We start from the raw sequence: 27,193 nt of genomic DNA on the forward strand, positions 1-27,193 counted from the left end.
CTCGCACACGCGTGTGCACGCCCCGGGGGTGCACAGGCAGAGCCTGCACGCTGCTGCTGCTGCTGCTGCTGCAGGAAAACCCACCCGCCCCTGCTGAAAGCGGGTGGGAAATGGGGCTGGGGGCTTAGGGACCCCCCCCACATGGGATGCAGGGATGGGTGCTGCTGGTGGCACATGGGCTGAGCTCCCTTGGGGACCGTGGTGGCCCCTCCACGTCCTGTGCCACGGCTGGGAGGAAGAGGAGGGTCTCTGGCAGAGCTTTTGCAGATTTGCTCTGTGCACGGGGGGGACCTCTGGGTACCCCCCCGATGGAGGGAGGTCCCCGTGGCGTCCGGGCACCCCGCAGCACCCCGGGGTGCTCCCAGCACCCCGAAGGCGGTCCCAGCACCCCAGGGTGCCCGCCCTGGCTCCCCTCGGTGGCCCCAGCCTCTGCACCGAGCCCTTCCTTGTTCTCCCTGGAACAAAGAGGTCAGTGTCTCCGCTCTGCACCGGCCCGATAACCATCGGAAACCCTATCTGCTCCGCATCCGCCGGGACGGTGTTATCGGGACGGCCCCATGCCCTCGCTGTCCCCCGCCGTGGGCATCGCCCCAGGGCTGGGCGGCTGCGGGGGGGGGGGGATGCAGGGCAGGGATGGAGCGGGGGGGACAGCCACAGGGCGAGCCGGCACGTGGGGCTCCACTGGCCCTTGGCACCCCCGGGCTGGTGAGTTTGCACACCCTCCCGAGCAAGGCTGGTTTTGGGGGAACCCCATGGGACCAGCTGGGGGCAGACAGGCATCTTCCTCCTCCTCCTCCTCCTCCTCCTCCTCCTCCTCCTCCATCAGGGCACCTTCTCCTTCTCCTCCATCAGTGCAGCGATGGGCACACGCGATGCTCCATGCCACAGAGGCGTTAAAGCCACCCAGTGTTCCCATTTCCCACTAAAACCCCAGGATGGGATAATCTCCGACACGGAGATGGAGAGCAGAGCCAGGCAGGATTTGGGGGAGACCCCCTGCACCCCCCCACCCCCCCGCCGCCAGCAACAAAGACGAAGGGACCCGAGGGCGACAGCCCATATCAGGGATGGGGCTGTGATTCCTTCCTCGCTTCCCTGAGCAGAGATAGGGAGGGAGGCGAGCGGTAGAGGAGAGCAGGGCTGGGAATCATCAGCCGGGCTCGATAAGGGAGCTGCTGAAATGGGAGCAAAAATATTTAGACAATAAATGAAGTATCAGAAAAAAGCCGCGCATATCTTTAAGAAATCAATCATCCTGTACCGGGTGTCTGGACACACGGCGCCAACCGGGAGATAGGGAGCCAAACTGGGCAGATAAGGGTTAATCAAGGATTTAATTCGGCAAAGATAAACGGGCCTGAGCTAAAAAAAAAAAAAAAAAAGAAAAAAAGCGAGGGAGAAAGGAGGAGGAGGAGGTGGGGATGGAGCCCGGGCGAGATTCTCCGGCCTTGAAGATCCTGGGCTGTAGCTGCCCATGTGCGACTCGGAGAGGATGCGGTGGGGGAAAGATGTGGCCGGGATGCGAGGATCCAGCGCCTACAACCCCCCATGTGCACACACACACACAGCCCCGCCACATGCACACCCACACACACTCATGCACACCCACACACACTCATGCACACCCACGCCCCGGCGCAGCGTGCGGCCGATGGCGTGCTCCTTCACCGTGGGCTGCAGAGCCCGGGCGCTTTCCAGGCGCAACCGGAGTCCCCCGGGAGCAAATTTGGGATGGGGAACCCAGATCCCATCTCCTCTGCGAGGACGCGTGTGCCACCGAGCAGCCTGCTTGCCTGCAGCCATGTGCAGGAGGGGACGGCCAGTGTCCCGTCCCCCCTGCGATGCTCTGATCTCGGGGCGGTGGGCAGCGTATGGCAGGGAAACCTCCTGCGCACCCAAACCAGGCGATTCCCAAGGGGTCGGGAGCTCAGGTAGGGAAAAATCCCTCCCGAACCGACTCGTCTCCCCAAACAACTTGGTTCCTCGGGACTTTCCCCACCAGTCTCCCCGGCAGCCCGCGGCAGCATTGCTCCTTACCGTCTCGCCGTGCCCCGGCGATGCCGGTTCGCTGTGGATGCTGCCCTGGAAGGGTCCCCACGAGAAGCCCTCGGGGAGGCTCCTGCGGGTTCGCACCCGCCTCTCCCCTTCCTGCACGGCCAGATCCAGCTCATCTGCAGGGAGACAGGCACAGCATCAGCACCATGCCCTCCCAGCCGGACCCCTGGCCCATGGCAGCCCCAGGTCCCTGGGGACGCGGGCACCCTCTTGGAGCCGAGAGCTGCCGATGGGTCCCCCGGGGCTGCGCGTCCACGGTGGGTGGGTGGGATCCGGCCGCTTGCCGGGGGGGTGCGGGCACGGCACGGGGGGTCCGGGCACGGCACGGCGGCAGAGCGGAAGGAGCGTTTCCCATCCCTGCACCCAAAGTCACAGCAGCTTCAGGGCTTAATGGCTTTGATTATCTGATAAGCCTCTGGTTTAATGGGTTAGATAACATGTTAATACGCTATGAAGGCTGCTCTAAAATGTTTTAACTGTGCCTTTGTCTTTCGGAGCGCAGATAAGATGGCAGGTAACCAATACGCAGATGGATGTGCGTTGGCTGCCCCTCGCCACGCGGCGGGAAGGGGCTAGACCCTGCACCCCAAAAAACCAGATGCTCTCAGAGGACAGCGAGCCAAACACCAGGTAGCCAGCGAGGCGAGGTGCCCGGGGCACCCGTCTGCAGCCGGGAAGACTCCTAGCACCCCAGGGTGCTCCAGGGCAGAAGTGGGGTCCCCCTACCCCCATGCCGGGGAAAAGAGCCCCCCTAAAGCCACGTGCCTGGAGCCCCGTCCTTCGAGGGCACCGTGGCAGATGCAGCCGGTGCCCGGGTCCCGCGGGCGGGGAGGAGGCTGCGCTCGTTCGAAGGCAAAATTGCTTTCAGAGCTGGGAGCGCGGGGAGGATAAAGCGATCCCATGGCTGCGGAGATTGAAATCTGATGTGTTTATTAGCCGGGCTGACATCTGGATCCTCTCGGCACTGGGGTAAGTTAAGGCGAGCGACTGGAAGCCCTGGGCGGTGAGCACGGGTTGGCGGCACCCGCGATCGCCCGCATCCCACCGTCACCCGCGGGTCCCCTCCATCCGCCGAGGAAGCCCTGTGCCGCCGGGACCGTGGCTCCGAGCACGTCCCCAGAGCAGCAGCCGGTGTCCCTCGGCAAAACCAGCCGGGAGGTGGGCTGGAGAAAAGGTCCGTGAAGGCGTCGAAGGTCCCCGAGATCTTTGGGGTCACCAGGCTGGTCCCCCACGCTTAGGCACGTGCCGCCCTCCATCCCCATGCCCCAGCCTCCAGCACGTGCCGGCGAACGGAGAGATGTGCTCTGCCCGCAGACTCCTCTGCCCTGCCGGGGTGCAGGCAGGGCTGCCTGCCTTCCCCTTCTGGCAGCACCTCCTGCCCGCAGTGCCTCGGTGCCTTTGACCCGGGAGCCCTCGGCGCTGGCTTGGAGCCAGCACCCTCAGAAAGCCGCCCCGGCCGTGGGGAATCCTGGCTTTGTGTTTCTAGCTGGGATTTCATCCCCAGCAAAGTGGTTTTTGGGAGTGAGCACGGTGCTGGCTCTGCCCCTGCCCCATGTCCCTGGCATCCCCCTGCCCGTGCCCCAACTGGTTCCATCTCAGGACAGGGAGAAGGAGGGCAGAAGGCTGGGGCCTTTGAGGAGCCGATGGGATTTATTCCCTGCCACAAACCGATGCCAAGGAGGGGCAGCAGCAGCCCCTCGCCCGGCTGGTCCCTCCCGTGAAAGCCCCAGGGGGGCAGGCAGGGAGCAGAGCCGCCGGGCAGGATGCGGCCATCAGCATGGCCTCGGGGCTGAGCGGAACCCTTGCACAGTGCGCGTCTCCGCATTTCCAACGCCCGGCTCCTGGCTGACTCCCGACATGCTGCCAGGGTGCCGGGCTCCCTCCAGCCCCTCCATCGCGGTCCCACCATCCCCAGGTCACCGGTCCTCATCCCTCCGGCTCTGGGGAGGGGACAGCAAACCCCCAAATCCCCAGGAGAGCCCCAACGGTGGTGGCTCCCCTCTAGCTTTGCCATCCCATATAGCCTGGCTGCTTTTGGGGAACGGAGCCCAACCGCCACCTCCCCCACCCCATGCCCCCCCCTTTTTTGCCCCCCCTTCCCCCCGTCTCACTGGTAATCAGCGGCGTTTGGGTCAGGAGACCATGTCTCTGAGATAAGAGCGTTCGCCTGACACTTCCCATGTCAGAGCACTTCATCTTCTGTGTATCAATCCCCAGCAGAGAAAACACGCAGGCGCTGATAAAGAGAAAACCGTTCCAGACAGGGGGACAAAAATAGTGTTGCTGGAGCTGGCCCCGCTCCCCGTCAGCGCCTGATGGCCACGGCACCGGCCGGTGACCCAAGCCACCAGTGTCACCCCAAAAACGGGGCGGTGGTGAACCCCCGGCGCTGAGCGGTTCTCCGTCTGGATGGGTGTCCCTGTGCCCGGCCAGGGATGCTGCCGGAGCCCCTGCGGTACCCGCCTGCACCCACGTTGATACAGCCAGAAAAAAGAGGAGGAAAATGGTGATTTCCAAATTAAACACGCAGCATCGCTGCGCTTCTTCCCTGGCACGGGGGAAACGATGCCGAGCTGGGATGGGGCAAACTGGGAGAGGCTGCGTGCTCACCTTGTCTGCGCTTTGGGAACAAAGCCCAAAGTGAGCGAGCAAGCCGTGTCCCCACGCGGGGACAACCACGCAGCGGGGAGCGAGCCCCATCCCTGCGCTCTGACGGCACCGGATTCGGCCACATCACTCCGCCTGCAACCTAGGGAGGTTGGGAAAAGCCGATGCCAGCCCGTGGGGTGTCCCGGGTGACCCCCCGGCAGCCTCCCCGGCGAGCGGCGAGGAGCAAAGTCCACGGACGCGGGCCCCCTTCCCACGGGATCCCCCCCGGCAGGTGAACACCACCCTGGGTATCTCATCTGGCCATCGGTCCCTGGCCAGGCGGGGCCCCGCCGTTATCGCGGGAGGGTTTATCTCCCAGATCATTAACCAAATTGGGCAGGGACCCGACTGTTTGCTTTGGGTCGCAAAGAAAAGCGGCGGAAAGAAAGGAAGGAGGGGAAAAAGCCCCCGGTGAGCTGGGTGCACCTGCTCGGCACGGCACGGACCCCGGTCCTCTGCCCGCTGCCAAAATACGGGGTGCCGGGGCTGCTCCCTGCCCCCCAGGACTGACAGCGCCTGCTCGCCCGGTGCTGCGCCTCGGCTTATCTCCCCATCGAGAGATTTCAAAGAAATAGGCTGAGCTGTGCCGGAGAGCCAAGGTTAATCCTCTCATCACACTGCGGCCACGTATCGGGCGATCAATGGCTGAGAAGGCACGGCTGGCACCTGAGTCCCTGGGGACCTGGGGGTCCCGGGTGGGCGTATGGGCAAGGATGAAGCCTGCGGGGTTGCACAGTGCCGGTGAGGCATCACCGTGCAACGCGGCTGCATCTTCCTCCGGCACGGGGTGAACGCAGGACCGGGATGCGATAAAGATGAACTTCTGCAAGAGCCCATCTGCAAGGCGACCCACAGCATCCTTATGGCTGGGGAAATAAATAGCATCCCCTCGTCCCAACCGCATCTGTGTGACTTTAATCAAATCCGAAAAAACCCGCTCTGCCCCTCGGTGGGGATCCGGGCTCAGAGGTCCCCGCAGTGTTTGCAGCTGCCTGGATACTATCTGGATAAATACCGCTATCGGGGTGTCACGGGACCGCATCCCAGCATCAGCCGCACCGCATGCCACTCCTATTAATACAGCACTTTACGCCCAGCCCCGGGGGCTGCCAGCCCTGGGGGGCCACAACACCGGGTATGGCGCCCGCATGAGCCCTGGTGATGCAGAGCCTGGGAGAATGGGGATGAACTGGTGGTCTCTGTTCCCATCCCCGCATGTGCGCGATGTCCCCATGGCACAGGAACCCCCAAGAAGGAGGGAGGATGCATCCATCCATCCATCCATCCATCGGTACTCAAGCTCCCATGGCTCTCCCGCTCCTGCCCGGGCAAAGCCAAGCTGGAGAAGTCCCGACTCCCCCGGCAGCCCCGGTCCCGCCGCACGCCCCAGCTGCTGTTTTTAGAAGCGGCGAGTGCACGGCGGAAGGAATAAATCCTGACAACTCAACTAGTGAAATGATGTGATGGCACCGCTCCGATAAGATGGAGGGAGCCGATTGGGAAGAGTCTTAAGCTGTGAACACGCAGCATCTCCACTCTTCACCTCCGCTCACAAAGGGAAATCTCTCCAAAGGGGCTAAGGAGATTATCCCGGCTTTGCCGTCCCGGGTGCTCGAGTAATCAGGGCAGCCTTGGGGACGACAAAGGAGCGGGGAAGGTTTAAATTCGAGCCTTGCTGGGCTGCGCCTGCTTGGGCTCAGCCTGGGGCTGCTCTGGCCGTGCTGCCGCAGACTGAGCGGGGACGGTCGTGGGAGAGCCAGGCTGCTGCTGGTTCTGCCTCCCCGGCTTTGGGGTGCAGCGGGGAACCCCGCTGCCCCGGCGGGACGGGAGCCGAGGGGAGATTTCTGCCGTTATCGCTCCTGCCCATCGTTTGCAATTTATTGATTTTTTTTTTTTTTTTTTGACAGAGTACAAAAGCAAATCTTTATCGGGCTGAACCCTGCCCCCGGTTAATGGAGGAGCTGTGACCTACCCCGGGAGAGCAAAACCGGCACTTCCCGGCATGCAGAGGGGGGGCCGGGGAGGGAAGCGTTGGCACCCAGGAGGTGCTGCACCCCAAAAGGGCCGGGAACCCCGCTCGCCAGCTGTGGTGCACAGCTGGCAGGCGCTGGCAGCGGGGCGGCCACCGGCCGTGCCACGCGTTGCCCAGGGAATCACCCTTCCCGACGCTCCACGTAAGCCGGGGTGCCCTGCCCCAGCAGGATGCGTCCCGATAAGCTTCCCCGGGACGTTTGCATTTGGGGTGTTGCTGCACCTTACTGGGATGTGGCCCTGAGGGGGGGGGGTCCCTGTCCCCAAGGGGTCCCCAGCCCAAGGCTGGGGTCCCCATCCCAGGAAATAAATGGGAGCTGCGCCCACAGGGATGGGGACAGGAATAAACACCGGGAATAACATCAGAAAGCGCTCAGGGAGGATGGGAAGGAGGAAAACTTCCCGGCTCTCCCTGGGCTGCCAGGGGTGGCCGGACCCCTGTGCCAGGGACCCCCTGTCCCTGCTCTGTCCCCGCTCGTGGGGCTGCTGGGACCCCCTGGCTCTGCCCAGGCTGGTGCCAGGCAGCGGGTAGGGGTGCACTGGAGGGGGGGGCAGGAAACCAGACGGAGAGGGGGGAGGAAGGGGAGAAAAGGGGCCCCCGGAGCCGATGCAGAGGGTAGATATCCCCTCCGGAAAAAGAGGAGGGGACCGCATGGGGGGGGTCACTGCCGCAGAGCCTGCCTGCAGGGAGGGGGAGGGAGGGCCCCCGGGGGGGCAGCACCCAGATGGAGGAGGGGGGTGGGAGCTCGGCTTCGTGCCAGACCCCCAAAACCCACCGGTTCTCAGATCCAGCCCAGGGCAGAGCGGCAAGGCAGCAGTGATTGACAGCTGTCAGTCACCGCGAGCCTGGCAGCATCGCCCTCAGGGCTCTCACCCCAAGCGTGCAAGACATTTTTCTCCTTCCCAAGGGAAAATGGAAGGGAGGATGGGGACAGAGGCGGGGGATGCTGCCTGCGTGTCTCAACACTCTCCCGGTGCTGCCCGACGCAAGGGTGTCCCTGCCAGGCTGTGGGAAAGACTGGTCGGGGTGTCCCCCCACCTCAGCAGTGTCCCCAAACCAGCCTGAGAATGCCTCCACCCCAGCAGTGTCCCCAAACTAGTCAGAGCATCCTTCCACCCAGCAATGTCCCCAAACCAGTCTGAGCATCCCTTCACCCCATCAATGTCCCCAAACCAGTCTGAGCATCCCTTCAGCCCATCAATGTCTCCAAACCAGTCTAAGCATCCCTCAGCCCATCAATGTCTCCAAACCAGTCTGAGCATCCCTTCCACTCAGCAATGTCCCCAAACCAGTCTGAGCATCCCTTCACCCCATCAATGTCCCCAAACCGGTCTGAGCATCCCTTCACCCCATCAATGTCCCCAAACCGATATGAGCATCCCTTCAGCCCAGCAGTGTCCCCAAACCAGTCTGAGCATCCCTTCACCCCATCAATGTCCCCAAACCAGTCTGAGCATCCCTTCAGCCCATCAATGTCTCCAAACCAGTCTAAGCATCCCTCAGCCCATCAATGTCTCCAAACCAGTCTGAGCATCCCTTCCACTCAGCAATGTCCCCAAACCAGTCTGAGCATCCCTTCACCCCATCAATGTCCCCAAACCAGTCTGAGCATCCCTTCAGCCCATCAATGTCTCCAAACCAATATGAGCATCCCTTCAGCCCAGCAGTGTCCCCAAACCAGTCTGAGCATCCCTTCCACTCAGCAATGTCCCCAAACTGTCCTGAGCATCCCTCCACCCTGCAGTGTCCCCAGACAGAGGCCGAACAGATAGCAGGGACCTGCGGGTACAGACCCCAGCAGGGACGGGGTCCCCTTCAACATCCCCAATCCAGGACAGATGCCACCACCTCTGCTGGGACCTTCCCCATCCTGATGCCAAACATCCCGCTGCCTTCGGTGCCGGCACGCGGCTTTGCCGGACACAAGCCAGGCAGGGGGGTTTCAGGGCCCTGGGGGACCCCCCAACTGTCGGGGGTGCTACTTCCCTGAACCCCAACTTCTCCCCATCCCCCAGCAATCTAACACACACAAAACTATCTGCCGCTCAGCCCGGCTCCCAGCGATAAAAAGAAATAGCTGGAATAATTTTTCCCACCCACACATACCAGGGCGGAGGGGAAGGGGGAGCGATGGGGCTGATGCGGTGAGGGGCCGGCCATCCGGACGAGCCGTCCCTCCTCATCGTGTCCTGCTCGCCCCGATAATAAACCTTGAGGTTTGCAGACAAACTCCGGGCAGCCGGAGATTATTCAGGCAGGAGTCACGGCACAGATAAACACAACCGAAGGCGAGCGGGAGGCGAAGGGGAAGGGGGAGGTGGCCGGGGGAAAGGCAAAATAAAAAAAGTTTGCAGTTTTAATTAGATGCACCAAAAATATAAGAAGTTGCTCTGTCCCATCCTGATACCCCGCATGCAGGACTGGTGGCGAGGATGGATTTGGGGTTCATGGCTGGTCTTGGGAGAGGTGGACCTGTGCCATGTTCTGTAATTAACCCAGAGCCATCGTTACCACCCGGGAGCAATTAAATAAACCCTGAACAGACGAGCCGGCAGCGGGGCGTTGGGGGCTCAGCGAGGTGGAAATCTTGGTGGGGACCTAAACAGCGAAGCCAAAGTAGGAAAGGGGGTGAGGAACCCCCCGGGAGTGACCGCTACTCTTTTGGGGAGTGTGGGGGGACACGGCCGCAGGGGACAAGGCGAAAGCCACCCTGGGTTTGGCTCCTTCTGCTCCATCCCTTGCCTATCGGTGGCCTGGCAGTGTCCCCACAGGGACAAAAGCAAAAAGCTTCATCCTACCTTGCAGAAAGGCGAGCACTGGCTGGGCTTCCCTGGGGCTGCAGCCTCCGAGCAGCTCCCTGCGGGGATTCTCTAGTGTCTCGTAATGCGGTTGAGCAGCTTGTCCCTCAGCGAGGCTCTGCTCTCCTCCATTCCCCTGTCCCAGCACCACGTTCGTGAAATTTGCTGGAGCTTTTCACCTTACCCCTCTGGGAAAATTGGCCAGACTTGGTGAGGGTGGCCAGGCAGCAATGGGGCAGGAGGGGATGGCCCTGGGAGGGGAGCTGTAGGCTGTGGGTGCTCCCAAAAGTCTCCACTACTGGCCCCGCTCCAGAGCAAACAAAAATGAATAGGAAAGATGGAAACCTGGGGCATGGCAGAGGGCTGCTGGTGGGGCTGTGGGGAAGGGTCTGGGGGAATTTGGGGTGGTTTGGGGGAATTGGGGAGGATGCGCATCCCCTCTCCGGACCCACCAGAGGATGAAGTGGTTGGCACGAGTGGGCACGAAGCACGGCCACGCTCCATCCCGCGATCCCATCGGGAAGCGGAACCGAGTCGGTCCCAGCACCCCGGCCGAAGGGGCGGCACATCTGTAAAGGCTCCCAAGTCAAGGATTACAGCCTCCAGCTCCCAGGGATTTGCACATCAGCTGGGCGAGCGGCAGCCCCCTCCAGCAAACAAGGTCATTTCAAAGATAAAACAAAATACTCCTTCTCCCTCGCCGGCACGCGGGGCCGAGGAGCCCCAAGGCGAGGTCCCGGCATGCCGCGTCCACACGCTGCCAAGCCTCCGGCACGGCAGCAATTTTGGAGACCCAGAGGGTAAAGCCATAGAGGGGGGCTTAGCCCCGTAGCCCCCCAAAAAGGGCCAGGGCAAGGTGAGAAGCCCACAGGGCACGAACAAAGGCGCCCGGAGCTGTCCGCTTGCCCCCCCCCATCCCGTGCCGCATCTTCGCGGCTGCCATTGCTGACATACGGCGGATCCTGCCAGATAAAAAAGAAAATTCAGGCTGCTCAGAGTTTCCCTTTTCGCCAGCTCCATCCCTGATAAGTGCAGAGCCTGCAGAGCGCCTGATAGACGGGCTATCGCGGCGGTTGGTGCGAAAGGAACACCCTATCGCTGCAGCATCGCCGGACCGCCATCAACTCCCAGCCACACAGAAATTAATACCACTCCAATTACCAGAATAGAGATGGGCTGGGAGAAGGCGATAATAAAATCTCTTTTACATAAAGAATGCAAATAACCCGCTCCGCCGAGGGAAGGGGAGGGGTGAAGGGGAGGCATGGCCAGAGCCGAGGCTTCGTGGTCCCTTTTGGGGAGCCCGCGGTCGACGGTCCTGCTGGGATACGGGGCTGCGCGGTGCCGTGACCCCCGGGATACTGGGACGCCCGTGGGTTTGGCATCGCAGCCCCCTCCCGCCCTACACCGGGATGCCAGCGCAGGAGCCGGGAGCCCGGCGGTGCCGGGGGCAAAGGGCTGGGGAGCAGATAAGGAGGAGCCGGGGGTGGCCTCGCAGCTCCTTCCTGCCCGGCACGCAGGAAAGGCCGGGATATCAGCGGGGCTGGCGAGAGCTTCCCCTCGGATGGGTCGGGAAGGGGGAGCGGAGCCACGGCTCCCCGCCGGACCGTGGGGATTTTGGCAGCTGCGGGAGCACGTGCGCTGGCGGCCGGCATTTCCCAGGGCTTTTCCATCACCCAGCCCACGTGGGAGGCTGGTGGCTTTGGGGAAACGCGGGGATCCCCCCCCCCCCGTCGCGTCCATCACAGAAGGGGCGATCGCTGTCCTGCATCAGGGTCACCCCTTCCCATCACGCGCTGCTCCGAAACCAGACCCACCGGCATCGCCCAGCCGGGAGGTCCCCTGGGAACAGGGTTGGGGCTGGCAGCACGAAGGGGGCCCGAAATATGGCACATCCACCCTTGGGGGGGTCTCAGTTCCCCCCCCCCAGACCCGTCTCCGTCCACTCGCCGGGTGCCATCCCCAGCGGACGGGCGCCCGCAAACCCAATCGGCGCGGCGGAACCCCGACCGTAACCCCATCGGCGGGTCGGTTTGGAGATAGCAGGGCGATAGGGCGCGGGGTACCCACACGGCACGCCTGGCCTCGCCGGGCTGCCAGGGCGCTGGCGGCCCCGGCGTGGAGATGCCGAGGGGGAGATAGACAGCTGTATTTGCTCCTTGGGGTTTTGATAAGCATCGCGAAACCGCTCAAGCGTCGCTCTTGTGGTTGCCAGGATGTTTGCAAAGTGCCCTCGCGAGCACGGGGTGATGCAGGATGGGGTCCAAACCTGCCCTGCGCCGGGGAGCGCGGTGCCAGCCATGGTGCCGGCATCCCCGCCGCTCCCGGCTCGGTTTTTACCACCCCAACGGCAGCTTGGGGACGTGGGGGGACCACAACCATCATCTCGTATCTCCTCTCTCAGCAGAAGTGCTGGTATTTGCAGCCTGCCCGGCTCCCAGTGCTCCCAGTCCTCCTCATACTGGTTTTTGCAAGAGGTGGCGAATGCCTGGGGGCTGCTCCGGCTGCTCTAGCCCGCGGTCCAGCCAGGACGGAGTGGGATGACCAGCCGCACACCGGGGACTCACCTGGCCCATTCCAGGCGTCCAGCTCCTGCGGGTTTTCTCCAGGATCCGGCTTCTCCGGCTCCTTCGGACTCTCCGGGGCGTCTCTGGACTCTGCAGCAGGAGAGGGAAGACAGCAGGTCACGTGCAGGGAATTTCAGAGGCAGCATCCCACGGGGGTCAGGACCAGTGGACCGGTGACACCCTGGGGCCAGGATGTGCGCGGGAAGGGGATTCACTCTTGAGGATGTGCAGGGGCGGAGGGTTTCCCTCAAAATCCCCGTGTCCCTCAAAATCCCACCGCCCAGCCGTGGGGTCTCCTGCGCCCCACGGGATGACCCGTAAGGACAGCCAAGCCCACCCACTCATCCTCCTCAGGGATCTCCCAAGCCATCCCTGGGTGGGCGCCCACCTCCCACCCCCAAAACCCCCTCCATCCCACCACGGGCCCCCACGTCACCCGGTTCAGCCCCCTCCCGTCACGGCTCTATTTGTGGCGTATTCATAGCAACTTGATAACAATTATTTTCTCCATTAACTGCTGCTGGAGATGCAGCTGATAAAGCCTATCTGCATATGACAGTGTGGAAGATTAGCGCCCAAAGTACATGTTTGCCTTGGCGTCCCGGGCGGATAACCAGCGCGGAGCCCAATCGATCGGCGCCAGAGCGAACACCCAGGGGTGACGTCACCGGCATTGGAGATTATTAATACAGGTGATAAGCAGAATGATTAACATCAAATAAATCAATCACCGGGTATAAAAGTCCTATTATTTTTGGCTATAAATCAAAGTGCCTGGCATATCGATTTTTATCCATCGTGCTGAAAGCTTTAGTGGCCGTTATTGCTGCTCGGCGTTATCTCTGCTATCACCTTTTTATCGAGGCAGGCTAGTGCCAGGTGCAGCTCCGCGCCCGGGCTCCCGGCTCCCTCGCCCCCAGCCCGGCTCCCCCATCAGATAAGAGCCGCTCGCTTCTCCCTGCTGCCGAGCAAAGTTTGCCGGCGAGCCCTCCCTGCCCCGGCTATCGGGGTGCTGGCGTGGATCCCCCCGCTTTCCTGGTGCATCACGGGTCGGCTCCCGTGGTTTTGGGGGAACGCGTTGCTTCCCGGTTGCCGGCGAATGAAGGCAGCGGGCGCTTGCCGGGGACTGGCCGGCTCCATTAGCCGGCGCAGCCTTGCCCCGCTGCGGTTATCTCGAAGGGCACTGCAAACATTAACTGATTAGGATTTGCCCCCACCTCCACAGGAAGGAACTCAAAGGATATCTGGGGACTGTTTCAGCCCAGCCCTGAAACGCAGCCGTCTCTGGGGTGGGGCACGGCACGGCACGGCGCGGCACGGCGGCACGCAGCAACGGCCACGTCCCCTTATTCCCATCCGTGGCGCTGCCGGTGCCAGCGCTTGCGGCCTCGGTGGCTGCTTTGCACTCTGGGGAGTCACTTTGCACCCCAAGGGGTCACTTTGCATCCTGGGGGGAGTCACTTTGCACCCCAAGGGGTCACTTTGCACCCCAGGGAGGGGGTTACTTTGCACCCCAAGGGGTCACTTTGCACCCCAGGGAGTGGGTTACTTTGCACCCTAAGGGGTCACTTTGCATCCCAAGGGGTCACTTTGCACCCCAGGGAGGGGGTTACTTTGCACCCCAGGGAGGGGGTTACTTTGCACCCCAAGGGGAGTCACTTTGCATCCCGGGGGGAGTCACTTTGCACCCTAAGGGGTCACTTTGCATCCCAAGGGGTCACTTTGCACCCCAGGGAGGGGGTCACTTTGCACCCCAGGGAGGGGGTCACTCTGCACCCCAAGGGGTCACTTTGCACCCCAGGGAGGGGGTCACTTTGCACCCCAAGGGGTTACTTTGCATCCTGGGGGCAGTCACTCTGCACCCCAAGGGGTCACTTTGCACCCCAGGGAGGGGGTTACTTTGCACCCCAAGGGGAGTCACTCTGCACCCCAAGGGGTCACTTTGCACCCCAGGGAGGGGGTCACTTTGCACCCCAAGGGGTCACTTTGCATCCCAGGGAGGGGGTCACTTTGCACCCCCACATCCCTCCGCTGTCACCGGCGGCTCAGCGCCGGGGCGGGTGAAAGGCGCTGAAACGGATACAGGGTGACGGTGCTCATTAGCAGCCCTCGCGGCGAGCAACCCGCCTCCAGTTTCCAGCAGCCTGGCTTGCGGCCCCCTGCCCCCCCCCCGGCACGCCGTTGCCCCCCGGCCAAGCCGAGATTGCTCCTGCCTGCGCCGGCCGTGGGGATCCCCTCTGTGCCGGGGAGCATCCTCGCTCCTGGCCCATTGCTCGCCGTCACCCCGGGACTGGGCTGCCGCCAGCGGGTCCCACCGCCGGCCGGAGGGTGCCCGGAGGGATGGAGCACCCCAGGAAGACTGGGGGGTCTCACTTAACCAACAGCCCAACCCTCGACGGGTGCGCGGGATGCTTCGTTTGCTAATTAACGCCACGCGCCGACAGCGGAGACGATGCTCAGGACGCCGGCGTGCCCGGCAGGTTGCTCCGGTGGCGGAGCCCGTCCCCGTGGCGAGGGGACACCACGGGCAGCCCCCCGACATCGCGGCGAAGCTCACCTTCGCTGCCGGGGGGGCTGGAGCTGTCGCGCTCGGCAGAGCCCTCGCAGTCCGAGGCGGCCCCCTCCCTCTCCGAGGGGCTCTTCTCCCCCGCTGGGCCGTCCTCGCCTTCCTCCATCGCTGCCAGGGAACCTGCCGAAACACAGAGGGGGTGGTTAGCGGGGGTGAACCGGAGGGGAAAAAAAACCCCCCAGTGGGTTTTCCCAGTTGGGAAATGTAGGATGCTTTCCTTGACCCAGCGTGGGCACGGGGTCCGGAGGAGATGCCCTGCAGCTCTGCACCCCACGGCAAGGGAAACCCCCTCCCCAGCCAGCCCGGTGGGCCAGCATCTCCCTGGGGTCCCTCGTCCCCTTGCAGAGCCGGGGGGGGGTTTATAGAGCCACCCGCCTTGCTCCGGGGTGTCCCCCGAGGGATGCCCGGTTCCCCCCCAGACATCGTGGGGAATGAACCCCACACCTGCCCGGGAATCGAGTGGGGTCCCCACGTATCAGGGGCACACGGCTGCGGCACGGCGAGGTGCCCAGCCTGCCGCACCGCTCACCCGCTCTTCCCACCCAAACCTCCCCCCCGGCACCTGCCCCGAACGGGGGCGAGGGACCCCAGGGACCGTCCCCCCCCCAGTTCCCAGCACCCCTTGTCTGACGGGGGACCCATAACACAGCCCCCCCCGCCATGCCCACAGCCCCGGACAAAGGGGGATGCCGCGGTGGGGACACCGGGTGCAAGCAGGGTGCACGTGGGGGCCACCCCAGCAGCACCCCCCCCCCCCCAAAACAGCCCTGCGGGCCCACGCTGCCATTCCCACGGCAACGCAGCATCCCCATCCGCGCCAAAAATCAAGAAAGGAAGGAAGAGCGGCGCACGCGGCTCGTGCCGCACGAAGCCGCGCCGGGGGCTGCCCGGTGTCCCATCCGGCATCGCCTCGCCGAGGCCGGCACGCGGGCAGGGGGAACGGCGCGGTGACAAACCGTCTGCAGACCTCAGCTGCTCTCTGTGACTCCAGGCATGTATATTTACAGCAGGAGAACAAAGAGCCCATAATCTATACAAAGCAGACAACAATGAGCGTGAATAAAGAGGCTGCGGGAGAAGGGAAGGCAATTTATTCTAATTCTGCTAATTTCAGTTCCAGCACAATTAAAAAGGCTCTGATAATATTCAGAAACAATCGCCAGCTAACAAATCGTTTCTCTCGCTGTAAATGAAACATTGTTAGGCTAATTTCTTCTTTCACGCCTTCACGGCTCTTGGGCTTCTGATAAAGTTAACCCGACTCTCGCCTGCTCCGTGGCTTGGCACCTCCAGCCTGGCCGGGGAGGGATGGACGGGGCTGGGACCGCATGTGGCACCCACCCAGGGGTGCCCAGACCACCCGCATCCTACCCCAAAACACCAAGCCCTGGCCAGCAGGGAGATGGGGATGCCCCGCATAAATGTATAAAAATTGTATAAAAGCTGGTGTTTGGGTACCGTGGCGTCACTGAATGCCTACGAGGATGATGGGTGGCCGGCAGCATCCCAGCACCATGTCACCGCGGTCCCTGGATGCATCCCCGCACCCAGCCTGTCCCATTGCAGCATCCCGCTCCCAGCGCGCCCGCCTGTCCCCAGGGGATGCTCTGGCCCCGGCGCTGCCGGCTGTGTGGGTGAAATGAACTACTGGATAGCTTAAAAAAAAAAAAAAAAGGGAAAAAAAAGAAAAAAAAAAAAGCGAGGGAGAGGGAGCGTGGAGCAGGGAGTGGAGCGTCACTTCTCCGGGATTGCTGGAAGCCCTGCACAGTTATCACCGCACACAGCCTCCCTCGGCTTGCCTGATCTGTCTATTCTTCATTAAGCAAATACGCTGAAATGGAAATGAAAACATAATAGCTATTTGATTTTCGGCGAGATATTTTGCATATTGGTTCAGTGCTGATAGTGGAATTTCATCAACTCCCTTTTTTCATGCTTTAAAACTGAATTACTGAGGCTGGCTTTACAGAGAGGGGAAGAGCCAAAAAATGCTCCCTTCCAAGATACTCCGCTTCGACGATTAACTCTGCTCCCTCCCTACTTCTCCCTCTTTTTTTTTTTTTGATAACAAGGAAGGATTTCTTTTTTTTTTTTCTCCCCCCCCCCCCCCTCTTTTTTAAAAAAAATTACAGCGATAGTAAAAACTTGCAGGAAGCGAAGGCAATGTGCCCATGTCACCCGTGTGCAGGTTGGGGATGTGGGTCCGGGTGGGCGCGAGGGTCGGTATTCCCGGGGCTTTGCCAGCGGTAGGAAAACCCATTGTTACCCAGGTAATGATTTGATCATTTCACTCAAATTAAGGTTCTCCCAGCATAGGAACAATAAACCTTTTCTTGATTCTTTGCGCTTAGCCGATAAATTAAATAAAAGGAAAAAATAAGACAGAAAGTAAAAAAGGAGCAGGGACTTCTCCAGGCTGCCAAGAGCGAGACCCCGGACGCTCCGAAAGCCAGCACACAGACAAGAGCAAAGCGATAAGAGGCCTCGATAACAGATAGAAAATAGCAACAGCCCCAGACTTTCCCACCGGCTCTGGAGCAGGGAGGAGGAGGAGGAGGAGGAAGAGGAGGAGGAGGAGTCCCCGTGGTGGAAAGCGGGTCCTGGATCACGTGCAGGCTGGGGGCAACCTGCCTTCGCTGTCTGGCGTTCATTGGCACACATCCAACTCCAAAAAACTTATTATTTTTAAAAATAAAGAGGCTGGGCAGGTGGTGAGCCCAAGGGGAGGCTCCGGGAGCGGGGGGAGCGAGGGTGAGAGCTTCATACCCCAAAACTCGCCTACAGACACCTCGAAGCTCGTGGTGCAGCGAGTCCCCAGGGTGTCACCCCCCCCCCAGTGCCGGGGGGGACCCAGGGGACATCCCCAGCTCCACCGGGGTCAGTGGGACCACGCGGGCAGCACGACGGAGGCTCCTTTCTTCATCCTTCCAGCTCCTCCTCATCCCCTCGCTGGCCCTCAATCCATCTTCCAATTAAAAATAAACCAGAAAAATAACAGCAATAAACCAGTAAACCCCAAAGCAGCCGGGTGAGGCTCCCCACCAGCGCTGCCATGATGCTCACCCATCACGTCGCGATCGAGATGCGGGGAATCCAGCTCAGGCATCACCTCCTCAGGGCATGCTGCCCCTAAACCACCTTATTTTCCCCCAGATTTTGCAGCCACAAGCAAAGGGCTGCAGGAGTGGGCACGGGGGGCTGGTATTCCCCAGGGAAAGATGCCCTCGGAGAGGGTTGCAGCCACTCCTGATCCTTCCTTGCACCAGCTGCAAAACCATCTCCGGTGATTCGGTGGGGACCGGCACAGCCCGGGGATTCCCCAGGGTCTCGTAGCAGGGTTGTGCCCTGCAGCAAGCAACACCCAGAGAGCAACCTGGGCTGCAAATCCAAAAAACCACCGGTATCTGATGGGACACCAGCCTGCCTCTTCTCACCCAATTTTTCCCCAGTATGTATTAATGTTTGCTTTTGCCGACGACCTCGGATGCCCTCGAGCCCGTTCCCTGGGGATTGGGGATGCCAAGCGCTACGGCTGAGGCCAAATGAGGTTTCGGTGGCCGGGAAATGATGCTGGTCCTCAGAGGTCACGTTAACCAGTGGGTTATTTTTTCCCCTCCCCTTGGTTGATGCTGCTGGAATCCAGCATTAAATTGCAATGCTCTCCAAGAACGGAGGTCTGAGGCGGGCAAGAGCCCCCCCCTCGGACCCCCGTTTTGGAGTAAAACAGACCTTTTTGAGCACAAATCAACCCTTTCCCCTATCAGCCCGGCTGCAGCATCCCAGGGCCGGGCTCCCCCCACGGATATCGGCACATTAAATATCAGCCCCACGCATGGAGCCGATAGCAGTTGGGGCCAGACCCAGCCCCAGTGGTACCTATCTCTAATTCGGGGCCCTTCTCCATCACCCCCAGATAAAACTCACCCTGACCCTTCCCACGGTGCCCTGTGTTAAAAGGGCAAGGAAAAAAAAGATGTTTGGGGAGCCGGTAGGTGGAGGAGGGGATTTATAATGTATTTGTAATAATTTATTATTAAATTATGCCCAATTTATCCAGGAGGGGAATGAAGGGTAGTGGGGAATGAAGGTGGTGGGGGATGCTATGATTGCTGGTGGGACGCTGCAATTGCTTGCAGGAAAAGATGCTGTGATTGCTTGGGGGGGAGTTTATAATAATTTATAATTAAATTTATAAAGTATTTAGACCTGATTTATCCAGGAGGGGAATGAAGGATAGTGGGGGATGCTGTGACTGCTTATGGGGGGTATTTATAATAATTTATTATTAAATTTATGAAGTATTTAGGCCTAATTTTTCCAGAAGGGGAATAAAGGATAGTGGGGGAATAGAGGCGGTGGGGGATGTTGCGATTGCTGATAGGGGGTATTATAATAATTTATTATTAAATTTATAATGTGTTGAGGCCTGATTTATCTAGGAGGGGAATGAAGGATAGTGGGGGAATGAAGGTGGTGAGGGGTGCTGTGATTTCTCACGGTGGGGGAGGATGCTGCTGCGAGTGCTCACAGGGGGATACTGCAATTACTGACAGGGGGGAGACGCTCACGTCTGGACCCCGCAGCATCCCGACCACCGCAAAAACACACCCGGGCTGGCATCCCCATCCCGGCGATGCAAAACACCCCATCCATCCACCTGTGGGGTGCAGCACCCCGAGCATCCCTTCCCGATCCGGAGCAGCTCTGCTCCGGGGGGAGCCCCCGATTGTAACCGTCGGGGAAGAAAAGAGCTGGGGAGAAGCAGAGCCTGAGAAAAAGCAGCCCTGCTGATAGGGGAGAGATTGGTTTCAGCCGGAGCTGCTCCCCCTGCCAAGTCCATATCCTATCTGCGCGGGGTGCAGTTACTTAACATTCATCACCGCCTGAACTCTGTAACTTTATCAGCGGCCGAGCATGGCGCCATCGCCGAGCCCAGCCATTCCCGGCGCTCAGATAGGGCCGATAAACCGCTGATAGATTACAGGAGATTGTTTCACTTCAGGGGCCGCGATTACTAATACTAATAGCGAGAGAGCCCGCATCATATCAAACAGCAGCTGGGGAGGGGGGGGGTGGGAAGGAACGGGCCGCGGCGGGCACGGGAAAATAATGAGAAAGAAAATACAGGGACAATGACAATGAAGTGACTTTACGTTTCAGATGGGGTCGATAACGCCCTGATAGATTTTTAAGAGAGGAGAGAGTCTAATAGAGCCGTCCCCGTCCCCGGCACATCAGATGGATGGGAGCAGATTGCTCCGTGAGAATGGGATGCGATGCTTAACGTGGTCCTGCCTTCCCAGCTGGCGAGGGAGCCGGGGCCAGGAGACGATGTTCAAAGCACAGGAGGGAAACTGAGGCAGCTGGTGAGGCCCCCCTGCAGCTGGCAGAGAGGGACTGGTCCTTACCGGGGGGACCCGGGGGTGTCCTTCATCCCAATCCCCATCCAAGAGCAGTTTGAGATGTTTAACCCCATGTCGATGCAGCCTGGTGTGAGGCCGGGGCTGGGGAGCAGCTGGATACCCCGATAATTTGGAAGGAAACTCCATCCGTGAAGATCAGGCTCCAAATGTGCACGAGCGTGCAAGGCGGCATGGGCGTGCAAGGCGGCATGGGCGTGCAAGGCTCACTGCCACCGCTGCTCCTGCACCGGGTGCTTGCAGTGCTGCTGGCCAAAGGGAGTTTTTCTGGGTGAAAACCCCTCAATTCTCGTACTTTTTCTCCCACCTGGAATAAAGCCGTTCCGGCTGGGAATGGCTGGGGGCAGGCGGCGATGCTCACCCGCCGGCGTGGCCCCCCCGGAGCCCATCAATACCAGGTGACGGCGAGGCCAGAGGTCAAGCTCTTTGCTAATCTAGCGACAAATTACCCCGGAGATGCCGCGCCGGAGCCATCCCCCTCCCCGTGGGAAGTGGTTTCGGGTCCTGCCGGGTCCATCCCGCTGCCAAAAGCTGCTGGGAAGGGAACGGGGACAGATTTCAGCCTCCAGCCCGAGACGTTCAGTCCACGATGGCACCAGGTGAGGACAAGGATGGGGGACAGGGACAAGGATGGAGGGACAGGGACAAGGATGACGGTGGACGTGGCCCAGAAGCCCACCAGACCCATCATCGAAGATGCTCTGGCTGGGGTGTCCCTGCTGCTCCCAGCCCCCCCCAGCATGCCCAGCGCCAGCTCCCAGTGCCACCCTGGATCATTTTGGGGTCTCCAGCCAACGCTGCAGCAATGAGCAGGGGCTGGGGGAAGCTCCAGGAGCAGAAAAGGACCCTAAGAAGGTACAACACGGTTGGGTGGCCATCTGCAAGAAGCCGAGCGGGCTGCTGGCACCGAGCCTGGTAGATGAAGGTCACCAGGGGCCACTGGGACGGGGCTGTCCCCAAAAACCTTACGGCCACAGGCCCCCCCCCGGCAGCCTTCGCTGGACCAGCACGAGCATCCACAGCAGCACAGTCCTTCCATCACCAGCACCTTCACCCAGCACCCCCAACCCTCCTCTTCCTCCAACTCCAAGCAGCGTGGCTGTTCATGCCTGGCTCCGCGGACGCCAAGTTTGTCTCCGTGCAAACACGCGTGCCTGCGCTGCCTCTTTTTTTTTTTTTTTTTTTAATTTTTTTTTTTTCCTGTTCTTGGCATTTTGGTGGAGCGAGATAAGAGTAAAAAACAACAGAGCTGCTCAGAGAGTGAAAAAGGGAGATAGATAACGCAGATACTGACTCCTACACAAAACAGTCCTGGCTTTATCACTGCTTTTTATCACAGTTCCTTTAAAAAAAATAAAGAGAGCAGCCCAACTGGAATGGGGCAACACATTAAAAAATGAACTTTATACTGTTTGCTCTTTAGTTTTATATTTAGATGAAACAAACTTAGATTCTTGCAGTCGATACCTTTTCCAGTGCAAGGAACCAAAAAGTCTGGAAGCCCTATTTGCTCTGGTGGGGACGAGTGAGGAAACTCAAGTATAATTTTTAAGCCCAGATGGGCCGGGGGATGAGGCCGGTCCCAAAGCATCCTGCTGGACTGGGCAGCATCCCGCTGGACCAGGCAGTATCCCACAGCAGAACCAGTAAGGCTCAGGCTAGAGATGGGTATAGAAAGGCAGACACTTCCCGAGCATCCCCGGGCCCCGGCTGCCGGTCCCTGGGGACCACCGGAGCCCACCCAAGATGCCACAGCCGGCACCGGGATCCCAGCCACGTGCCGCAGCCATGCGGCATCGCTGCAGCTGGCGAAGCCCAACATCCCCGCGACGGGAGCGGATCCCTGGCATCCGAGGACAGCAACTCCATCCCAATGCAGGGTGCTATACAGCCCGTGCACGTGGCTCCCAGAAATTCTTCGCCCACCGCGAAACCCCGTCGCTGAGGGCACCGCACAAGGCTCTGCCCTCCCGCTGCCAACCCCAGGCACGGGCTGGGGAGGGCATTTTGGAGCTGAAAAACCCCAACCCACAGGGCACGGCCAGAAAGAGGGAAGGGGAAAAAAAAAAATAATAAAAATGGACTGAAGGTTTTTCCCTCCCCTCGTACTCCCTTCCCTACCTTCTTTTTGAAAAACATAATTTATCTGTGTATTATCAAGAAATCCAGACACTTTAATCAGTGAGCTATGAAGTCAGTATTTCCATTCTTATCTAGCGGAGGAGTGGAAATGGAGAGCAGATAGGCAGCTCCGAGCCGGTCCGTGGTGGGGAATGTTAATGGGAGGAGCGGCAGAGCCATTGGCTACCGAGCTGCCGCTATCGCTGCCATTATCGGGGCATTATCAAGGCAACCATCGCAGCGCAGTAATGGGGCCAGTTCAACTTTCCGCATTATCATAGGAGCTGGAAGTAGCATGAGAGGCCTCGGCTGGGAGACGGAGAAGCGAGCGAGCGGCCAAACTTCCCGGCGAAGCAGGGGGGAAAAGCAAAAAGCAGCTTTTCCTCCCCACAGTCCCCTGAGCCGGTGATGCGTGGGGTGATGCTCTCCTACTCCGGCATCCTCCTGCGTGTTCCGGGTACCGACCCCGAGGCACAGCCCTAAAGCCCTGCATGCCTTGGGTACCAACCCCACTGAGCATCCCCAAAGCCTCGGGCACCGACCCCTGGCTCACCAAGGACGAGAGAAAACAATGCATCTATATTTCATCAGATGAACAAATTAGAAGAGCACATTTCCTCCACGCGCTATCAAATGGGAGATGTCAAGAAAATATGTTGATGTGAGAAAGAGGAGATAAAGAATTATTTTGGAGGAAAAAAGCCGTGGAAGGCTCTTATCTGGAGTGACTCATAGGCACACACTCCTTAACCCCACTGCAGCCCAAGGTCAGCAGTTACATTCCTTTCGGCATTTCATCCCTTCCAAAAAAACATGCTGCGGGAACAATGCGGAGCCTTTGCCGGGCAGCCATCGGAAGAGGGAACTGTATTACCCCTGAAACACTTGAACTTTCCTGATAAAATAAGCAGCAGGACAGCAGCCTGGCCAAGCCGGAGCGTCCAAAAGCCCTGAGTCAGGCAACAAACACAGTCATGGGATGCGTCGCAGAAAAAAAAAAAAAAAAAAAAAAAAATTGGCTTCCTGCTCCCATTCCTGCTCTTCTCCAATGGAGGGGGGGAGCTGATTTCTTCTCCCCCCAGGAAGAAAAATCCATGCCCCTGGCGCAGCCATAGGACTCGCAGAGCTGGAGCGCAATGCAGGGCTGGCAGAGAGGCGTTTTCCACTTTTTCTTGTTAGATGAAGAGATCTTAAAAGCCCAAGGTTTCTCCACTCCTGCCGCCCCCCTCAGTTGCTCCGACCGGTGCTCGGGGCCGCTCACATCCCCCTCGCCGGGCAGCCTCGGGTCCCAGCGCCGGGCTGCGCTGCCGTGGAAGGTCTGGGCTGGTTTTCTCTCCGCAGCATCGCCCCAGTCAGCATTTTCCAAGGCAAATCATGGGGTTTTTTTGCAGTAGGATGGACAGCATGCATGGAAAACATCCTCTTCCCTTCCCCAGAACGGGTGTATTCGACCCCAAATCCACCAACGCCAAGCAGGGCACAGCAGCTCCGTCCCCAGGCTGTGCCAGCCCTGCTGCTCCCGGTTTGGGCAGCGTTGTCCCTTCCCTTCCCAGGGACGCGGGTAGCATCGGCCCCACAGCCGGCACAGGGCTGGGAGCATCGCACGGCGCAGGGTGCCCCAGGGATGCTGCGGATGGTGGATATGGACACGGTGATGCCGGAAGACTTGGCTCTCCAGTGACTTGATGCCACGTTATCTTTGGGATGCTGCCATCGCCGGGTGGCTCCGATGGGTCCCCAGGGAGGGACGGGGCTGCCCCTCTCCAGGAATCGCGGATCACCTGCGCCGTGGCACTATCTCCTTGCGCAACCTGCTGCAATTCCCATGGGGAAAGGATCGCTTTCTTCCCAAGCCCCGATTGCCGAACTGGCCGGCTCGCAACTTGGCGAAAGGGGAACCTGCAGCTTGCTAGGTGGCCTCGTGATTCACGATGGAAAATAAGACCTTGCCCAACCGCGCGCGTTCGGATCCAGGGCCGTAAATCCCAGCCGGAGGCGGTTTTCCCCCTCCGGCGTGGGATGCCGGGGATGGTCCCCGCGGCGCGGGCATCGCGGCGGCTCCGTGCCTGCTCGGGGTGCCCGAGGAGGAGGTGGCACGGGGGTGTCCCCGGCGGTGCGGGAGGTGGAAAAGCGGCAGCAGACACAACCCAACCCAACCCCAGCGCCCACGGGCCCTGGAAGCGGCCGCCTGCCAAAGCCGCTGCAACCTCCCTCGCCGGCGCGGCTGCCAGCGCCGCCTTCCCGCCCGCCGGCCGCCGGCAGGGATGTGCGCCGGGGCTCTCGGCAGAACAGGTTTTGCTGCACTGCCGGGTGCCCCACGCATGGCCGTGGCAAGCCCGGATCCGGCACTTGGCCTCCGAGCATCCCGCACGCATCCTTCCTACCCGATGCGGAGATGGGGATGGTTGGGAAGAACCATCCTGGGGATAAAGCCCGAGCAGGTCCCAAAATGGGCTCGTAGGCGCTGAGGGAAGCACCCGCGTGGGACAGCCGTGACGTGTCCCGTGGCCAGCAGAGCACGGGGCTGGTGGCACAGGGTGGCCCAGAGCCCCGTAAATGGATATATTGCTCCGGAGAGAGGCCGAGGCGAGCTGTCCCCTTGGCCACCAGCCGCCGAGCACGGTGCCGACCCCTCTCCCAGGCCCGCAGGGATGCTCGCGCCTGGACCACTGGCCATGGAAGAGGAAAGAAACTTCTTCAAGCATCACTTGCGGCTGATCCAAACCCTGCACCGAGCAGGAGCACGGCTTTCCCGTGGCACTCCCGAGTTACCGTAAGGAAACGGCCGGCGACGGCTGGGAGAGCTCACCGCAGCGGGTTGCGGGCTCTACCGGACGCATCCCACCATCGCCAGCCCCGTCCCACCCGTGGGGACCACGATGGATCCTCACCTTCGATGGCGCATCCCAGGACACCGGCAGCAGCTGGGATGGGCAGAGCCGCTGCGGGGGTGGATGTGCCATGGGGCTTTCCTGCCTGCACCGAGGAGCCGTCATTTCGGGATGCCACTGAGTCAGGGTTGGCAAACGCCTCGGGGGACGGGGGGGACGGGGTGTTTGCACAAGAGGGGAGGGGTTGGCAGGCAAGCAGGCAGCACCCGTGGGTGTAGCAGACATGTGGGACACGGGGATGCCACCCTCGGGATGCCGGGAGAGGGGCACGGGGGGCTGCAATGCTGAGACAGCCCCTGGGGAGGTGTAGAAAATACCGGTTTTGGGAGCAGAGCTGGGGGGGGTCCCAGCAGCAAACCCTCCCCACCCTGCAGAGCAGCCCTGGGTAATGTGCCTCCCCAGACACCCCACTGCCCACCCCAGCCCAGAGCATCCCTTGCCTGGCAGGCATGGATGGGGAAACTGAGGCACAGAGGAGGCTGGCGGTGATGGAAAAGTGCAGCAGCATCAGAGCGACGGGGGGGGGGGGGGGGGGGGGGAAGAAAGGCAAGCGGAGGCAGTTAGTCACCTGCACGGACCGAAAGGAAAGGAGCAACTCAGCGAGCAAAGGGAGCGGGAGAGGAGCGGGCAGGAGGCGTGCCGGGAGCATCCCACGCCACCGGCTCACCATGCCGCTGCTAAAAATAGATACCGGGTTGGCCGCTGTCATCTTTGCAAGAAATGCAATTTTCCAAGCTCCTGGGAAGGCCGATGGCTCCCACGGTCCGGCTGGCACCGTGACCCCCTGCCCGGCACCACGACCTCCCGCCCGGCATCACCGCAGAGCCCACGCGGGACTGGGGAGCGGCCAAGCTTGCAAAAGAGGAAAGGAAAAAAAACAAAAAAAACCCCAAACTACCCAACCCAAACCAACCCATCAAGAGGCAGCCAGGTTTAACAGCGCAGATCGCACTCGCTATCTAACACCATCTAACAGCAATTAAAGAAAATCCACACGCAAAAATATGACGGTGCTTTCGCCACCCCCCTGCCCCAGCCCATGCGTTTGCTCCGCAGAGCAGAATGCGAGATAATGATCGAAAAAGAAAGTCAAAGCTCTCATCAAACTAATGCAACATCTGCAGCTGATAACAGGCACTGGGGAGAGCTCGGCTTCTCAACCCAGCTTGTTTCACAGAGCACACGGGGCGGAGGAAAAAAAAAACAACACCTTGAGAAATACAAACACATATGCAGCTGCCCCCCCATCAGATAATTAAAGCGCCTGCGTTAATCACGTTTGCAATGGAACAAACTGTTGGAGCCCTTTTGCCCCTCTTTGCTGTGTTTGTTGTTGTAGCGAATCCTGCTCCGGTCTGGTGGGGAGAGATAAGTGGTCCTTATCTCCCCTGGCAATCTCTATCAGGATGGAGATCGCGCCTCGGCGCTTATCGGGAGCTCAGATCTACTGTAGCTGAAAGCAGAATAGAAAGGGAAAAGGAAAAAAAAAAAAAAGAAAAAAACCCCCACAAGCAGGCCCCTGCAACTACTACAAAAATGTTCGTTTCCAGTTGATTTCGGAAAGAAAAAAAAAAATATATATATTAGAACAACAACAGAGGGAGAGGCACATCAGCAAGATGAGATCAATCTCCCACTTATCAGCTTCCCCCATCAGAAGACCCGGCGCTGCGAGTGCACGCACAGGCAGCTGCCAGCAGCCTCGCTCATCAGCTGTGTGCCCGCGCTCCCATGTTTGAAGTTAATAAATATAACAGGCTATCTGGGTTGGAGATCAGCTCCTGCTCTCTATCAGCCCCTCACATCTATCTACCAGCAGAACAAAAGACAGAAAAAAAAATAAATAAAGAGGAAAAAAAAAAAAACCCCAACCCTATAATGCAGCAGCAGCAGCTGCAGGGAGGTTGCTGGTTTTACAGCCATGGATGGAGAGGGGGGGCAAAAAGCAACTGTCCCCCCCAGGCAGGTACCCTGCAAAATCAAATCAATAAATGCTCTGGGTGTTTTCTCCGCTATCGGAAGCCACCAGCTAGACGCAATCGGCTTTCAAAGCCTCACCACCACGTGCCACCGGGCAGAGCAGGTGTTCCC

General features: G+C 60.2%; 1 protein-coding gene across 1 annotated transcript in view; it reads right to left on the bottom strand.

Annotated features, from left to right (window-relative positions):
* The window catches only part of ZFPM1 (zinc finger protein, FOG family member 1), a 33,072-nt gene that overhangs the window by 5,055 nt on the left and 824 nt on the right, over positions 1–27,193 (bottom strand). The window contains 3 exon segments of the mRNA XM_052795264.1: positions 2,038–2,171; positions 12,102–12,191; positions 14,659–14,790. Of these exon segments, the coding sequence (XP_052651224.1) occupies positions 2,038–2,171; positions 12,102–12,191; positions 14,659–14,790 (356 nt within the window).

This window comes from Harpia harpyja, chromosome 9 (assembly GCF_026419915.1).
Source record: "Harpia harpyja isolate bHarHar1 chromosome 9, bHarHar1 primary haplotype, whole genome shotgun sequence".
Classification (NCBI taxonomy): Eukaryota; Metazoa; Chordata; class Aves; order Accipitriformes; family Accipitridae; genus Harpia; species Harpia harpyja.